This window comes from Thermobia domestica, chromosome 18 (assembly GCF_964235325.1).
Source record: "Thermobia domestica chromosome 18, izTheDome1.hap1.1, whole genome shotgun sequence".
Lineage (NCBI taxonomy): Eukaryota > Metazoa > Arthropoda > Insecta > Zygentoma > Lepismatidae > Thermobia > Thermobia domestica.
Window position 1 is genome coordinate 56,365,008 of NC_137471.1, and position 17,893 is coordinate 56,382,900.

Here is a 17,893-nt window from a genome sequence, read left to right on the forward strand (position 1 = left end):
AACGCCATGCAACACCGGAACAGACGCAATAGAACGGGATAACTTAACAAATAATGATAAACCTGGAAACAATAATAATAAGTATGGATTTATATGATTAATGAATTTTCCAAGTGTATAAACAGAAGACTCAATTCATGATCTAAATCTCATATGCAGCTTTGTATTATGACAAATCCGATGAACAAGGACAATTGTCAGTTATGCAAAGGAAGAATTATGATAATGATCAACTAAACTAATCAATTGTAAATCATCATCTGCTGTTCAATATTTTAAAATAAGCTAAACTATATAAAGTTATTTTTTTTCTGTAAGATATCTTCAACTCAACAAATGAGAATCTACTCTGGTTGTTAAATATCTTAAACTAAACTACACTACACAAATATGAATCTTCTTCAACTAGTCAATATCTTAAACTAAACTCAACCATACAAATGTTAATCTTCGCTTGTTGAACATCATAAACTCCTGGTAGAACAGTTGTTAAGAGATCAGGGCCTATTAGCTCACTTGTTACACTCGTGTCTTTGGAGTGAGGTATGGTCAGTAAATCGGCTCTCTCGTTGTCATTGCTAACTTTCTATACCGGAGTTCGCTACTTTCTTTCAAGCAGCCCCAGTGGCGGATCTGGGCCGGGGGGGGGATAGGTCCCCCAGTTTTTGAGTGTCAAAAATAATTTAAGCTATTATTTATATACTTCTGAAAGTGTATAGTAAATTCAGGATACACGTATCAGTCTGGGATTTGGCTGCCCCCCCTTTTTACTTTCTAGATCCGCCTCTGAGCAGCTCCCTAATTATCCTCACAACACGGAGTGGATGCCACAATGCCAACACTATCGGGTGAGTACGAATAATCACCCATCTATCCTTTGACCACACACTGCCCTGCTTGGCTTCGCTAATCTCACGGCATTCCAATGGTGCTAGAGTGTTGGCGTCTTAAAACTAAATTGAACTACACAAATGTGAATTGATCTTCGAATGTTCAACATCTCAAGATAAACTAAACTAAATAAATGTGAATCACCTTCGACCGTTCAACATTTTAAGCTAAATTAAACTAAGTAAATGTGAATCATCTTCGACTGTTCAACATTTTAAGCTAAATTAAACTAAATAAATGTGAATCATCTTCGACTGTTCAACATTTTAAGCTAAACTAAACTAAATAAATGTGAATTATTTTCGACTGTTCAACATCTTAAGATAAACTAAACTAAATAAATGTGAAACGTCTTCGGAAGATCTTTATACTTCAGGCCGAAATTTTAAATTGTCCTACATAACGACTGTGAGAATAAATCCTGTTAAAGTTGAGGAAGTTGTCAGTTTCTCTATTTTAAATTAAAATATATATATATACCTTTGCTAAAAATGATAGAACTATAAATCTCGCAGGTAGAAAGAAAAACTCCCCTTCCTGTTTTTATGTAAAACTTTACTTTTTTTTTCTCCCTAATACAAATGTCAACCTGTACAGAATCCTTACATGTGGTTCATTCGGGTTTTAGTTAGACCTCTACTTTTAACACCGAGACAAAAATCAACAATTTCTTTTACATTATACAATCAATCAATCATACAAGAAAATTTCTCAGTAGATTTTTTTTTTACGAAAAAAATTCCAATACACATTAGTATTATTATTATTAACAATACAGAACAAAAATAAAAGAGGTCCTAACTAAAACCCCTTTCAATTACCACGTTCTTTGGACCAGCCCCAAAAAATTACTGTACATTATTCTTTTCCATTTTATTCTTTTTTTAATATCAATGATCTATACTTGGAGAATATTTTCAAATGGATTACAATGAAAATATGGACGGCTTTATTTTGATATTTAACTCACACACGCATACACACATTGTTATATGACAATACTGAAAAGGAAGAAATGTAACAATTTTTTTTTCTAGCTAGCTATTTCTTTTTCTGGCTTTTTTAAGTACATTAACAAATAGAAAATATATATATATTATACATATATATTTTTTGTTTAGAAAAAAATATAAACGAAAACATAAAAAGGAATGTTTCTTTCAGGCCAAAATATTTCTTACATAATTTGCGGCGTAACTTGTTTTTTTCTCAACACGTAACTCAACAATAAAATGAAAAATTCAGGTATGCAGAATGTACATAACAGTATAATAACATCTTCAAAAACAAAACAAGAAAAAAAACGATTATTGCCATCACGTGAACAGATAAAAAATCTTTAGAATATTATAGACTCTCTTTTTTATTAAATATATATATATATAATATTTATTAACTGTGCTTTAACAGTTTGGAGAACTCATTTTTTATGCAAAGTTAGAAGTTTTTTTCATAGGAAAGGTATTTTTTATTTATTTTTTTACATATTTTATATATATATATGTACAAGGGAACGATAAAATTTATTCTGCATCCCTGTAGTTAAGACCTTACCAAACATTCACCATATAACAAATATTACACACTAGAATACAAAAATAACTTCCAATATTTTGTCTTCATGTAGCTTTACCGCCACACACTAATCAGTATAAAATGGTGAACGTCTTTAAAAGGAATGTTAAGGGCAAAATCCAATTTATTTGCCCTCATGTTAGCATTTAGGAAAAAAATATCCTAGTCGAAACGTCCTCTGTACATTTTGTCCTGAGTCTTTACATAAATCTTCTATAGAGTTTTCAAATTTCGTCGAAATTTAATTTATTGGAAGCTCACAGCTATAGCACTATCCACTTCAGTCTTAACACCACAATAAACTCTCCCAGTTGTTTTGTTCCATTTTTTTTACTATTTTTTTTAAAAAAAAAAGAGCCTGAGAGATAGTTATTTTAGATAACGGTGAATCTCAAAGGTTTATCTTTTTTTTACAATCCCTGTTTCTTGCGATAAGCGGCGAAAACAACTATCATTTTGACAGAGAAACAAAAAAATAACCGCATTTTTCACCTTTGAGGTGAATATAACTGGGACTATCGTAGCAAAATCTTTTTTCTTTTTTTTTAATATTTTGTTTTCTTTCGTCTTTATGGACACACACACACATTTTCATGCTTTTTGCACACGTGTCTCAATATTTTCTTGATTGATTGATCATAGATTTCATTCAATAACGCATGCACCATTGATATGACGATTCAATAAATTTGAATCCCTTTTTATTACTCCTACACCTCAAATAAACGTTACTCAGCATTCTGACTTGTCCTCTTCGACGAGTTTTTGAGTGTCTTTTCCTGTATCGATAGTGGAAGGATCAAGTTCTTTATGCCTAATTTGAATTTGTGGAGAGGATCTTTGTATAACACTTGATGGCGCTAGCACAGCGGACGCGGGTTCAGGTACTTCCGCTCCTTTCTTTGTCACATCTGCTGGCACTTCATAAATTCCTCTGGTGGACGAGCCGTCATTTGTAGCTGCCTCCATATTGCCAATAGCATCATACATAGGGTTGCTGAAGTCTCTATTCTTTGCGCTCATTTCGCCCATGTTATATTCTACGTCCATCGGTTCCTGCAATGGAAAAGTTCATACAAATTAAATATTTTCTACTAATTAGTACGGTATGTTATTCTAGTACTATGTATATGTATGTATCTATACATAACATGAACCTAATTCGCTTGGCATTAGCAGTTATTTCGTTCTCACTTGACTAAAGTAGGAATAGCTGATAAATGTTAACAAGACGTTATGGTTTGCTTCTGAGTGGCTCTTAATTACATTGCAAGAAGTGTTTTAAACCTTGTTACATTTGTAATTAAGTAAGTTTACAAAATAGATGGTTATCAAAGGATGAACGTATTAATACTTCAAAAGTAGTGATTACATGATCATAATTGCCAAAATATGATTGGGATAGTACAGATTTAGAGCATATTATTTCTGGACTGGATAAATAATCTCCTAACAATATTAGTGAAATAATATGTTCTTGAGTGTTTAAAAGATATATGTGCACTGAAAATGATGGAGGACATTTTGAACATTTGATTTAGGTAACCTAACCTAATTTTATCATAAATTCATAGTTTCGTAGTTGGAAAGTAATATAATTAATTTCAAATGAATATTTGTAAAAATGATATATGGCTCAGTCTGTATAGTGTATTCACATACTATTTTCAAGTAACACTGGAGAGAGAATAATAACTTCAGTTTGCATGGAGTTTAGTGTCTCATTTAAGAATCGAGGCTGTAGAGACGTGGAGTGCAAACCACATTACTCTCACCAGGAATTATGACCAAACTCCAAAGGCGAAAATCTAGTCATTTAATCATAAGACAGTTTAATAATTAATCAATGCTTATATAGAAATCTAGTGATTTAGTTATGAGAGACCTCCATAATAACTTATCGTTTATGTAGAACTATGGTCATTTAGTCGTGAGAGAGCTCAATAATAAATTTACGCTTATGTAGAGACTTAGCCATGAGAGCTCAATAATATATAACTTTATGTAAAAATCTAGTAATTTAGTCTTAAGAGAGTTCAACATAATCATTTATGTACGAATCTAGTCATTAAGTCATGAGAGCTCAATAATAGATTAATTATGAAGAAATCCAGTCATTAATCATGAGATAGTGCAATAATAAATTAACGTTTATATAAAAATTAGTCATGAGAGATCTCAATAATAAAATAAAGCTCAAATAGAGATTTAGTCATGCGAGAGCTCAATAATAAATTAAAGTTTATTTAAAAATCAATCAATACATTATTTATTTATTTATTTCTAGATTTAGTCTTAAGAGAGCTCAATAATAAATTATTGTTTATGTAGGTATCCAGTCATTTAGTAATGAAAGAGTTCAATAACAGATTAACGTTTATGTAAAACTCTAGTCATGAGAGATCTCAATAATAAAATAAAGTTTATGTAGAGATTTAGGCATGCGAGAGCTCAATAATAAATTAAAGTTTATGTAAAAATCAATAAATAAATTATTTATCCCATATTGTTTATGTAAAAATCTACTAGTCATGAGGCAGCTCAATAATTCATTAACATTTATATGAAAATCTTTGAGAATTTCAAATGCCTCTTTTAGCTTGTTAGAACTGAATCAACACTACATTCATACTTGAATTATTTACGAAAAAATCACATAATTTCCCAATATCCCGGAGATAACTTAAATTACTGGAACATCTCTTGAATATCACGTGAATATTTGACCTGAGTGAACATCAAACTAAATTAACAGCTTAATATGAGAATTGAAAAGTGAAAATAAGCTTTTCTACTTACGCCTCTTCCTTGTGGTCCATTTGTTGTGAAGGCTGGAGATCCAAATTCAACATTTGTACCCTGCCTGAAGGACACACTTTGAGAGTTAGTTAATCCTCCCAATCCAGTGCCTTTTCCACTGAAAAAATAAAAATATATTATAAGTATGTCCTTTAGTCTAGAAGAAACTTATAACAAATGACAGTGAATAGTGATTTAAATTCGTGGAGCAATACAGTACGAACTCTCACGGGACTTTCGATTGAAGCATATGTCCTTCTTATTTGAGTGAGTACTACTTTACTAGCAAAGATGATTGAGCCCATGTTGGCCAAATTGTCCAATGGAAGAAAATGGCTCTGTAAAAAATGCTGCAGCAACAATAACTTACCAACTACTTGTCAGGTTAAACCAAAACATAAAATATATGATTTCCCAACACTAGTCTACTTAATAATAATAATAATAATAATAATAATAATAATAATAATAATAATAATAATAAACAACGCTAGTATCCCAACCGGTATTGTTGAAAGATCTACGTAGTCGTTAACGCTCTCACGTTTGGTGTGAACGGTCCCGGGTTCGATTCCCAGTGGGGACACTCGGTCGAAAAATGTAACAGCTTTTTCAGGTCAGCAATCCTGAGTGAGGGTTTTCTCATTCAGGCGAGGCAAATGCCGGGATGATACCTAATACAATAGTCTCAGGCCGCTTCCTTCCTTCTTCAATCCTTTCTTCCTTTCCAATTCTCTGGACAAATGATCGCCAAGTGACGTCATCCCTCATATCTATGACGGGCTAACACGGTTATAGATGCCGAAAGCCCTGAAATCTTAATTCCTATTCCTAATGCTAAAGATTTACGTAGTTATAACATTTTTTTGTTACCGGTAGAGTTACCATGCCACCATATGTTTATTGAATATCACTTTTTCACCTATCACTGTTTTGGGATGATACTACTGCTTTACCTACATACCAACCGCTAGTTATAAATGTGGATAACTTCACTTTTTGAAATTTTGCAAAAGACAGAAGACTATTTAGGTCTTAGTGTAGTTATGTTTCTTATGATTATGTAACTACTACTTTTTGGTATCACTAGCAACTTCCACTTTAACTAACTAACTCTATGGCCTATGGAACCCGGAGGTTCAATGCCGCGTTCACAAAAGCCCTCTTCTATCCTTAGCCAACTGGATCCAGTTTCTACTTTATACTCCTATTTCTGCGAGATCCATCTTAATATTATCCTCCCATCTGCACCTAATGGTCGTTTTCTTATTGGACTTCCAGTTAAGACACTGAAGGCATTCCTACTTTCTTCCCATTCTGGCTACATGACCTGCCCACCTAAGCCTCCTAGGTTGGATGACCCTAACAATGTTTGGTAAACCGTATAAATTATGTAGTTCCTCGTTATGAAGTTTCTGCCATTCCTTATTCCCGTTCCTCTTGGGTCCAAATATTCGTCTCAGGATCTTGTTCTCAAATATTTTCAACCTACGTTCTTCCCTCAGAGTAAGCGACCATGTTTCGCAACCATACAGCACAACAGGCATCATTATCGTTTTATATATTTTAAGCTTCAAATTCCTCGACAGAATTCGTGACAACAAAAGATTTTGAACTAAGCAATTTCCACATAAACTATTTAAACCATAGAATAGCTATTAAAGTAAAGAATGAACATTTTTTAATTCTTTTCCTTTTTTTAAAAAAAAATATTACTTCAGTTTCACAATTAAGAAATTTATATTGGAAAACAATAAAAATAAACCGCGTGTAGAGCGGTTTATAGAAGAGAAATAAACATTTAAATGCCTCCAAACTTTATAAAATATGTAACAAAAGATTCGAGAAAATTCAATGAAAATTATGTTAATTACTAAAAGATCAAATGAAGAATCCAGAAGGAATAAACGAATACAAGTATGACATCAGAATGATTATAAGATGTTAGGCCATTCTGTAATATGACTATGGATTAATTTTACTTTAGTATATATCTACTACTAGCTTCGTACATATACTGAAGTAAAAACGATCTGTACTGAAACAACCGGAAAAACTAAAAAAAAAAAAAAAAAAAAAAAAAAGTGAATAATAAATTTAACAAAAACAAACAAATGAATAAATAAATAGAAAATAATTAAATCCAGCAATATATCAAGAAACGACTTTTCTCAGTGTAATTTAAACTTTATATAGAAGGAAAAAGTTAATTCTTTGTACAAGATTTACTTAAATAGAAATGGAAAACTTACAATGGCCTTTTCCTTAAGAAGAAATAAACAGCTGCTGCTCCCGCCAGTACTAGAAGTATCACAACAATTGGTACCACAACAGCGGCAGCATTTGTCCCGCTTCCAGGAACTCGTGTACGTTGAACGTAATTGTCACAAACCGTTCCGTAATAATCTTCTGGACACTCACAGGAAATATTCCCATCAATTCCTTCCTTGCATAGTCCGCCATTTTGACACAAGCACACATGAGGTAATGGTCTTGCTCTCTCGGATGCTGTTAAAAAAGAGAAATTTTATTTTAAATAATTGAGTTTCAGCTTTAATTAAAACTAAGTAATGAAAATCAGACTATAACAATACAAAGATTTATACTACATATGAAGACGTTCTGTAAAAGATGAAACAGAAAAGAAATACTGAGCACATTAAGCTGACGAAACAAATTAGAATTGTCAAGTTTCGTGGCTCATGTATTTGAGAATATCTTTCTCGTATTTTATTTCTGATAGTCGGATCTCCGAATTTTATGGCTACAATTCTTCGCATGGTTATTTCCTTCAAATAATCATTTACGATAATATATATATGTACGATCGTATCCGGTTATAACGGCTCCAAAGGAACCGCAAATTTACGGTCGTTATAGCCGATAGTCGCACAAAACGGGTTTTCCTTTTCTTGTTCAAAATTTCGTATCTAAGGTTTAGGCTATACACTAACATAGCTTACATATATATAAAAAACATAATAAGCGAAGAAAAGTAACAAAAGTGTAAATTGTTCAGAGTTTGCTCTTAACTTACATTTTTGAGTATACTTGTATAAATTTAAGCATAATTAATCATTCAGAAGATAGAAATATGTCAAGAAGATATGATTTGTGCGTCCAAAATTTTTATATATTTCAAAGCTGTTTCAATCCTAAATAGAACGCAAAGACTATCGTTAATCATTATGGGAGGTTAAATAAATATTGATTTAATATATTATATATATATTTTATTGTCAATGAAAGTGACAAAACTACTTGGTTTATTCTTGCGTGCCAATCTATCATATATATATAGGGGCGGATCCAAAGGGGGCTATAGACTATATATATACTAGCCCCCTTGACGCTCAGGTATACATTGAATAAAATGGGCTACAATCCTGCTTTACACTGGATAAAGCGGCAAACTATGGTTTAGCCCCTCCCTTGATCCGCCACTATATATATATATATATTGACAATGAAAGTTTAAGGTTCCAAAAGTTGCACTTTCTAGGTAAAACAAAACATAGGTCACCATAATTCATATTTATTGTCATGCAATAGGTCTCCTTACTTAGATCTGTATACTCTTTAAAAGTTGGTTGATACGGAAGTTTAGACAAAAATTACAATTCTCCCTTTCCTTATAGTTTTTTGTACGTTCCTTATGTAGCTCATTTCTTTGGAAGCCATAGCAAAAATATGTACAGGATTCACACTGAAATTCTAGTATTGATAACCCTGACCTGCGACACTATCACTTATGACTAGGTTTAGAAGAAAGTTATTATTATTATTATTATTATTATTATTATTATTATTATTATTATTATTATTATTATTATTATTATTATTATTATTATTATTAAATCTTCCTCCACCATCCCTATACCCGTCCAAAGCTCTCCTTTATATATTAAAAAAAAAGTATAAATCTGCATGCTTACTGTAAATAATTATTGTAAGTCAAACTTCCTGTATTTGGAATACAATAAAATACGTACTAGTACCGAACAATAATTATGTATATTATAATAAATATCGGTATCTTTAATACCTTGGTATTTTTAATACACTTCAAACATAAAAAAATAAATATATATCATAATTTGACTCATCTCTTTGATCATCTATAATTAACAAATCTAATTATTTTTTTCCTTTTCTGGCACTTAAATTACACAGCTCCCCCCCCCCACCCACCCACCCACAGAATTGGATCCCAGAGTATGGATTTGATGTAGTTTGTTACACAGAATCCCAAGTTTCGAAACCCCAGGACGATCGATGGCATCAAATTTTTTATGGGCGAAAAACTTTAGCGATTTTAGATAGGAAGGATACACGTAACACAGCCATAAAAGAAAGAAGAAAAAAACTGTGTAGTGTACCCCAGGTATGGATTCGATGTATTTTGGTGCACAGAATCTAAATTTCGAAATCCCAGGACACGATAGACCGTGTCAATTTTGTTTTATGGGCGAAAAATGTATGTGCTGTCTTACGTATCAAAGTCCACTTACGTTTTTCGCTCATAAAAAAAAAAAAAAAAAAAAAAAAATGACGGTCGATCGTCTTGGGGTTTCGAAATTTGGTTTCTATGTACCACAATACATCGAATCCATACCCTGGGTACGCTACACAGAACTTTGTATTTTTGTATGGCTGTCTTACGTGTATTCTCCCTATGCAAAATCGCTAAAGTCCATAAAAAAAGTCGATCGTCCAGGGGGTTTCGAAATTTGGATTCTGTGTAACAAAATACATCGAATCCGTACCCTGGGATCCGGTGCATAGAACTTTTTATTTTTTTTAATTTTATCTATTTATTTATTGTGTGGCTGTATTATTTATTTAATTGGTTTATCTTCTTTCGAAACTTGAGGTTTTAATTTCTTTGTACTTCTCAAGCTTCTTTACTTCTAGTAATAATTTTCTTTTTCTTTTTTTTAAAAAAAAAAACTTTTTCTTATCATCATCTTTTTGAATCTGTTTTGACTCTTTGAGGTGTTCTCCATATCCCCTCCGGGCAGCTTTAAAAAAATCCCTGACTCTTTTGTGAAATATAGCAATTTTCCTTGGTTCTTGGGACACACTGAAGCATTGCCCTGATTTTCTCTGATTTATTTTAATTTCCTTGTCTTTTCCTGACCTTCCTTGACTTTCAAGGACAGTCTGAACCCTGAAATGATGCCAGAAGTAGCTTATACTTGACTCGTCCACTAAATCTCAGTCTTTGCTTGCTGTACAAACTATAGTTAAGATTAGTTATTTACGTAGGATTATACGGTACAGATCCCCACCTTACAGCGCGAGCACATGTTATTCAAGCAACACGTGTTATTGTTTATAAGCATCAGTGCAGCAGACGATACACAAAACCAGGAAGACACGAACACCACCACGGCGGGAACTGAAGAGAAACAAGCCACTCAGAAATGATCTTTAAAAGTGGACCCAACGAAGACGGAGGCATCAGTTGATCATTGATTGCTTAACCTACACCTGCTCCGGAGGTTGCCTTGGACGAAGGAATACTTCCCTGCCTAAAATTCCTGAAGGTTGAGGAGGTTACCGAAAGGACCATATCCTGAAGTCGCTGCAAGACGCCCTGGAGGCTGCTATGAGCTAAATGTTTCCCGTACAAGACATTGCCTTCCTTCACCTCTCTGGTCATAAGGAAGATTTAAGATATTAACTTCGTAGACACAAAGACTATTTTGAATATTTTGTAAAATAAATTAGGTGAAGGGCTAGAATCCCAGACTGTCATTGTCTCTACCCACACAAATATTACAATATACATGAAGAAATACATATATGTCCAACTTACTACACTAAAGGAAGATTACTGCATTTTCAGTTTTCACAATAAGAAGCCAACACCCCTTCCCCACCACCACCGCCACACACACACAAAAAGCATTAAAAATCTACAAAGAAACAAGATTTTTACCTGCATCGCACATAATTTCACTGCTTCTATCACGAATATTTGTACTACTGTCTGGGCAAGCACAACGATGGCCTCCAGGAACGATCAGGCACAGATGTGAGCATGGATTATTGTGGCATGGATTATTTATTGTTGTATTATAACGTGACACATGGTATACTGAAAAAAAAAATATATTGGAAATCAATATAATCACTTACAATTTATTACTTATTCGATATCTTAATAATAATGGCTAAAAAATATAGTTATAATTATTTAATGTGAGATAACTTGACATTGCAATTCATGAAGAGAATCAAATTTTCATTGTCGATGCTGAACAAGCCTTCTGAAACAAATAGTACTTCTTAGCTAGCCAAAAAAATAAGTAAATAAAGAAATAAACAGCAATGGAATGCTGCAAAATCCACTAATTACTTTATGGAGACTTAACTACTCGCACGTGTTCAATTTATACCTTAGGATTTTTATTTTAATGGGAACTACAAAGTTATCGGAAACATTAAGACTTAAAAAGACTCAGATCTTACAATATACCGTACCATCACTTTTAATTTGTCTGAGGAATCTTACTTTTATTATTATTATTTTATTATTATTGTTATTATTATTTTTTTTTTTTTTTAGAAAAATAGGGTGTATTGTGCTATCATAAAGTTCAACATCACTTTAGTTGTTATAAAATCGATTTTAAATAATTCATATGTAAATGCTAGAAAATAGCTGCGACAAAGTAATAATTTTTATTCGTAAGTGATAGGGAGAGAGAGAGTAATAATTTTCATTTGGAGAATATAGAAAGAAACAAAGTAATAACTTTCATTCACAAGTGGTAGGAAGAAACAAAGTAATAATTTTTCATTTGGAAGTGGAAAGAAAAGATAAAGTAATTACTCATTTGGAAGTGATAGCAAGAATCAAAGTAATAATTTTCATTTGGAAGTGATAGGAAGAGGTAAAGTAATAATTTTCATTTGAAGAAGATAGGAAGAGACAAAGTATTAATTTTCGTTAGAAGTAGTAGGAAGAAACAAAATAATAATTTTTCATTCGGAAGTAATAAGAATAAATAAAGGAATAGCTTTCATTCAGAGGTAATAAGAAGAGACAAAGTAGTAATTTTATTAGGAAGTGATAGCAAGAAACATAGTAATAATTTTCATTTGGAAGTGATAGGAAGAGAGAAAGTAATAATTTTCATTCGGAAGTAATAGGAAGAGACAAAGTAATAATTCTTATTAGGAAGTGATAGGAAGAAACAAAGTAATAATCTTCATTTGGAAATGGAAGGAAGAGATAAAGTAATAATTTTCATTCGGAAGTGATAGGAAGAGACAAAATAATAATTTTTATTCGGAAGTAACACAAAGGAAAACCTTGCTGGAACTACTCAACCTTGCTGCTACACAAGGATGTAAGGCATAGCTTTCTTATAATTCCACTTCGGAAAAATCGAGATTACCTTTCACTCCCGATGGATTCACAAGATCCTTTGTTATTACAACGGGAACGCCTCTACCAAACTTGTCCTGTTTCAAAAGTTCACCGGTATCTCTGGTTAGCCAGAAAATACTGCTTTCAAATACATCCAATGAGATTGGGTGCTTCACTGAATCTGAAACGACAAAAGATCGATAAATGACAAATCTCTTTGTAGCATAGAGATTCAAATCAGAGGCATGAAAAAAAAAAAAAAAAAGTACACATTAACAAAACAAACTGGAGACTCTATTAATATGTATTTTATGCTCTGTTAATTATATGTACAGTTGTTGAATTTACTAGAACCCACTGCTTCAAATTCTGGTAATTGCAATAAAATCATGTCTAATTAAATCTTCATAATAATGAATTCTGTCTAAGTTCATATTGGTATTTATTTTCATCTATTCATTACACACAATACTCGTATAAATCGAATACGTTACTAACAATTACAGAAACAAAAACAAAAAAAATCACTAAATCATCACAAATACACAGACCTTAGTTAAAATAATGGAGTTTTTATCATCGAAGCAAAATACATATAAAATTGTAAGTTGTGTTTCTATGTAATCGATCTTTTTTTAAATAATATTACTATTCCTATTTTTTTCTTTGTACAGTTTTTTTGTGTGTGTGTGCATAGTTGGAAGTAAAATGTAAGTGAAGAATATAAATACTAAACCAAGAAGCTAGCAAAAATATTTACTGAGGTTCTTTGAGTGCAATAGACCTAATAAACTACAAGTTTCCACAGTAGAATAAATAAAGAAGATTGCTTAACACTCAGCAGAAGGCTGTAGCTAGATACATATAGAAGAGAACATAAATATCTCTGTGAACATGGCTTGGAAATGCTAGTAACTTCCAAAGGCGACGACAAATGGAATTAATCTACATCTGAATATTTTCAATTCTAATCTAGTCTAAATAAGCATGGAAGAAACGATCGATCAACACAGATATTTCTAACAGAGAAATCGAATCAGTTCATAGTACTAGTTTACAGCGATAGCCTTATAGATTTACAGGGAAAATTTTATCTCCTACTAAATGGAAGAAGATAATGTTGCAAACTTAGATTAAAGTTGATTTGATTAATTTACCTCTGTTTAACATCAGGAAAAATATTTTCTTGTAATTTAGAGATGTCTGTTTACAAATTTTGCTACTTAAATGTATGTAGATTATTGTCCTAAAAGTTGTACAGTAAATACGTATAGATCAAATATTACGTATAGATACACACTATACATGCAGATAGTTTGCTCTAAGGTTTGTTGTATCATGCTTTCGGAAGCTTCTAGCTTTGAAACTGTGCACTTTCAGACATGTTTACGAGGATTTTTCTAGCCTTGACTTAAGGTAATATTCAACCTCACATTTCTGTATTACAATGTGTACTGGCTCTTATTGATCATCCTTTACCTTGCTTTTCCCATGAAATATCCATATAAGTACACTATATACTATACGAGTTCAACCGAATTGATCCGATTTGGATCAAACTTGGCATGGCTGCAGACGCTCTGCTGTACAAGCTTGTGAAATATTATAGTGTGCATGACATGGGAGACTCGGGTTCGATTCCCGGCAGGAACTCGTGATTCTGATCCTGCGTTAAACTGTAGGTCCACGTGTCATATAGCCTTGCTTTTGAATGGGACGCTAAACTTACAAACCAAATCAAACCAAATATTATAGTGTGCAGATCTTTGGTTCCTAAGTTATATGTACAATAAAGATCAAATGAAGTACGATCTTTTACGACTATGTGTAGATTTTTCAGTAGGTGCACTCATGAACATCATATTATTTGGGCTGCTTTTGCAAATAAAAATCAAATTTTCTAATCCTTACCTCCTCGTAGTATAATCGCTCGATTACTACCATCTGGCTTTATACTTTCAATCGTATTCAGCTTGGTATCTACCCAATAAAGAGTGTGTTCCATGGGATAATCTAAAGCAAGACCAGCAGGGTACCGGATTCCTTCAGTAACCAATTGTCGTCTTTTATTTCCATCCATCCAGGAAACTTCAATCTTGGGTACAGAACCACCATCTGCCCAGTACATTTTTCCTTGCATGGGATCCACAACTATTGAAGTTGGCATTTCCAGTCCGGTTGTAATAATCGATCGCCGATATCGGCCATCTGTTTTAGCCACCATAACTCGTCCTCTTTGTTTCGGCCCAGATCTATCAGTTTCGGTCCAATACAGATTATCACCGACCCAATCAACAGCTAGGCCTGTTGGTTTTGAGTTTCCTGTATAAGAAAGAGAAAGAAGATTATAACAACAATGTAGATTTTTATTATAATATTTACTAGTACAATAGGCTTAAATTCCTCAAGACATGAGTTTAAGAGAACCATAATTAACATAATTTCAAAACTAAGCATAAAATATTAAATTTCAATACGTTGAAGTTAAAAGGACTTACTTTTTATGAGAAATAATCGATTATAGTATGTTAATTTTTACGTATATTTACATAACTTACATAGAAATTGAGACATATTATTGATTATATATTTCTCACAAAAATAAAACATATTTTTTACGTATTACCAGTAATTCTTCGGATATATCGTATTGGCCCGAATACGATATTTTTTAGCATAAATACAGTTTCATAAAAACCATACTCGTATTACAATCAAATCTATTTCTTTACAGTTGAAAAAGTTTATTTCATTCTTCTAGGACTCTACTACCTGTATTACTCTCCTACGACCGTAGCATGTCCTTGCGTGACTTGTCAAAGTCGGACATGTATATATAGGAAATATGAGGTGTTTTAGAAGTGTAATGAGTCTGGTTTCCTGTTAACGATGAATATTATTTTTACAAATCAAAGTTATCCACTTCAAAATAGTCCCCTTAGGCAGAGCAATGGAGGTTGTTTCCATTCTGCGTAACAGTGTTGGAAGTCTTCTGGTGGATTACTTTTCAGATCGTCTATTACGCTATTCTGGATATTATCCAAAGTAGCAAAATGGCGCCCTTTTGAGCGATTTTTTTAAGCAAGGCGAATGAAAAGAACTTACAGGGTCTAAAATTGGCAAATATAGGCCTGAGGAACCACAGGAATGCTCTTTTCTGTCAAAAATTAATTGATACAGACTGCCGTGTGACATGGTGCGTTATGGCGGTGCAGGATCTAAGTGGGTGCAATTTCTGATCGCGCATGTGCTACGCTTTTCCTGAGTCTTTCAAGGAACTTTGGATAAAAACTTTGATTGATGGTTTGTTCTGATGGCACAAATATTATTGTGGATCTCCCGACTGTCACTCTTCCCACTTTGCCATCCGTTCTCGAGGTTGAAGGTCTTTTTGCACGAGTTCGTCTTCCACTTGTTTTCAACCTTGTAAAATGAACTTGTACCATCTAAACACTTGCGCTCTAGATAGGAAATGTTCTCCGTAAGCCATTTGTAACTTTTCATTAATCACAGTAGTGAATTCGCCAAGATTTACTCAAAATTTGATAGTAGAACGTTGCTCAAATTTTTGCCGGTTCATTTTCGTAACGCGTCTCACAAACACGACTTCACTTCAGACGCTCTCAACAATCGTGTAGCAACTGGAGTAAGTTCAAACTTGTTTTGAGTCAACGGCAAGGGTTAAACTTTGTGTGAAGATAGGGACAGCAGCGTTGTTGGATCATGCATAGTGTTGCGAATCTCATTTCGTTTCTAACACACCTCGTATATAATGATGTGTCATGTTGTGTTCGGTTTCATTAATACTTAAAACTTGCTAATCCCATATTTTCATATGTTTCCGTAGGATATTGAAATCGATCTGAGTATACAGTACTTTCCGTAGCCATCAGAAGAAGAAAAATAAAGACTAGGAATTAAATCTTATAGAAAGCGCTAAATTAGTAAGTTTTCCATTATATAATATTTTCAAAGCGTGTGTAGTATTTTATGCTGGGTATTTTTTACTTTTGTACTAAAATCATCTCAAAGAGGCTGTATTATATACAAGGTCTACTGTACTCACACCGGTGGGCAGCCCCAAAATGATGGGGGGCGGTAGAAGTTAGGGGGGGGGCGATCCAACCCTATTATAGTTTATCACCATATTATAGTTTATTTGTAAGCCTACCGTAAAAATTTTAGGGGCAGCAAAAATTATGGGGGCCTCCCCCTAGACCCCCTTTGGATAAGGGTCTAACTGTACTCGTGCTAACAGAATATAGATTCTGAAAAATTACTTATAATTTAATTTAGTTATTAATCTGTCGGATTGTGATTACCAGAAACAGTTTCTTGTACAATAATTTTGCATGTACAATAATTGTACATGTGAAGTATTTTGGAATGTAATGACACAAAAAACAATCTTTTAATCATTTTCTTACTTTCTATTCTTATATTTATTTACTTATTTTAGCCGGAAGAAAGTTCATGTGATCATGTTCTGTTATGAGCTTTTAAATAATGGAATTAGTATGTGAGAAATGGGTCTTTCATGGTTGATAGAAGATTTAACTCTGTCGTAAGAATATTAAAAATAGAACGAAAATGACTTACCTTTCATATTTAAATCTTGAGCAAATCCGACTTTAACGTCTCCATTGAGAGCATTAACCATGTATGATCGCTTGATTGTTTTATCGTAAGAGTCAGCCCAGAAGACTAATTCAGCTCGTACATCATAATCAATAGCTTCAATTCTCTTCTCTTCCCTTATTACATCCAACTGCCTTTGTTCCACAGCATCAAACGCTCGGATTTCTGGACCACTTGAAAACAGAAGCGTTACTTCGGGATTTTCAGCCTTACAAACGCCACTGAATTGGTCAGACAATATATATCCGGGTAAACAAGAACAACTATAAGTGCCATTCAAGTTGGTACACACTTGGGAGCAATTATGTCCGAATGTGGCACATTCGTTTACATCTGTAAATACACAAAAACAGCATTAAATTATAATTAGTTCTACACACAGGAGACATTTTTTAAATTATATACAATCTAACCTATTAAATAGCAAAGATAAGGAAGGTAGAAGGTAAATATCGGCAGTTTGCTGTTGCGCAAGATAATTAGTTAAACAAGATTACCACTGATAGCTTTGAACAATCTAACTTTTGGATGAAACAGATAAGTTTTACAGCTTAAGAAACCCAAAGGTTCATCGCCAAAAACAGAAGACAACCAGCAGATCCTAGCATG

The 17,893-nt window shown here is 33.0% G+C and overlaps 1 protein-coding gene and 1 long non-coding RNA gene across 5 annotated transcripts in view; one reads left to right on the top strand and one right to left on the bottom strand.

Annotated features, from left to right (window-relative positions):
• The window catches only part of LOC145676115 (uncharacterized), a 357,332-nt gene that overhangs the window by 305,212 nt on the left and 34,227 nt on the right, over nt 1-17,893 (top strand). The window lies entirely within an intron of this gene.
• The window catches only part of mgl (low-density lipoprotein receptor-related protein megalin), a 298,877-nt gene continuing 282,409 nt past the window's right edge, over nt 1,426-17,893 (bottom strand). Inside the window, exons 48-54 of the mRNA XM_081747000.1 lie at nt 17,246-17,617; nt 14,558-14,968; nt 12,675-12,827; nt 11,210-11,368; nt 7,518-7,773; nt 5,266-5,383; nt 1,426-3,522 (exon numbers count right to left, since the gene is read on the bottom strand). Of these exons, the coding sequence (XP_081603126.1) occupies nt 3,199-3,522; nt 5,266-5,383; nt 7,518-7,773; nt 11,210-11,368; nt 12,675-12,827; nt 14,558-14,968; nt 17,246-17,617 (1,793 nt within the window). The 3' untranslated portion in view covers nt 1,426-3,198. The remainder of the gene's footprint in view (nt 3,523-5,265; nt 5,384-7,517; nt 7,774-11,209; nt 11,369-12,674; nt 12,828-14,557; nt 14,969-17,245; nt 17,618-17,893) is intronic.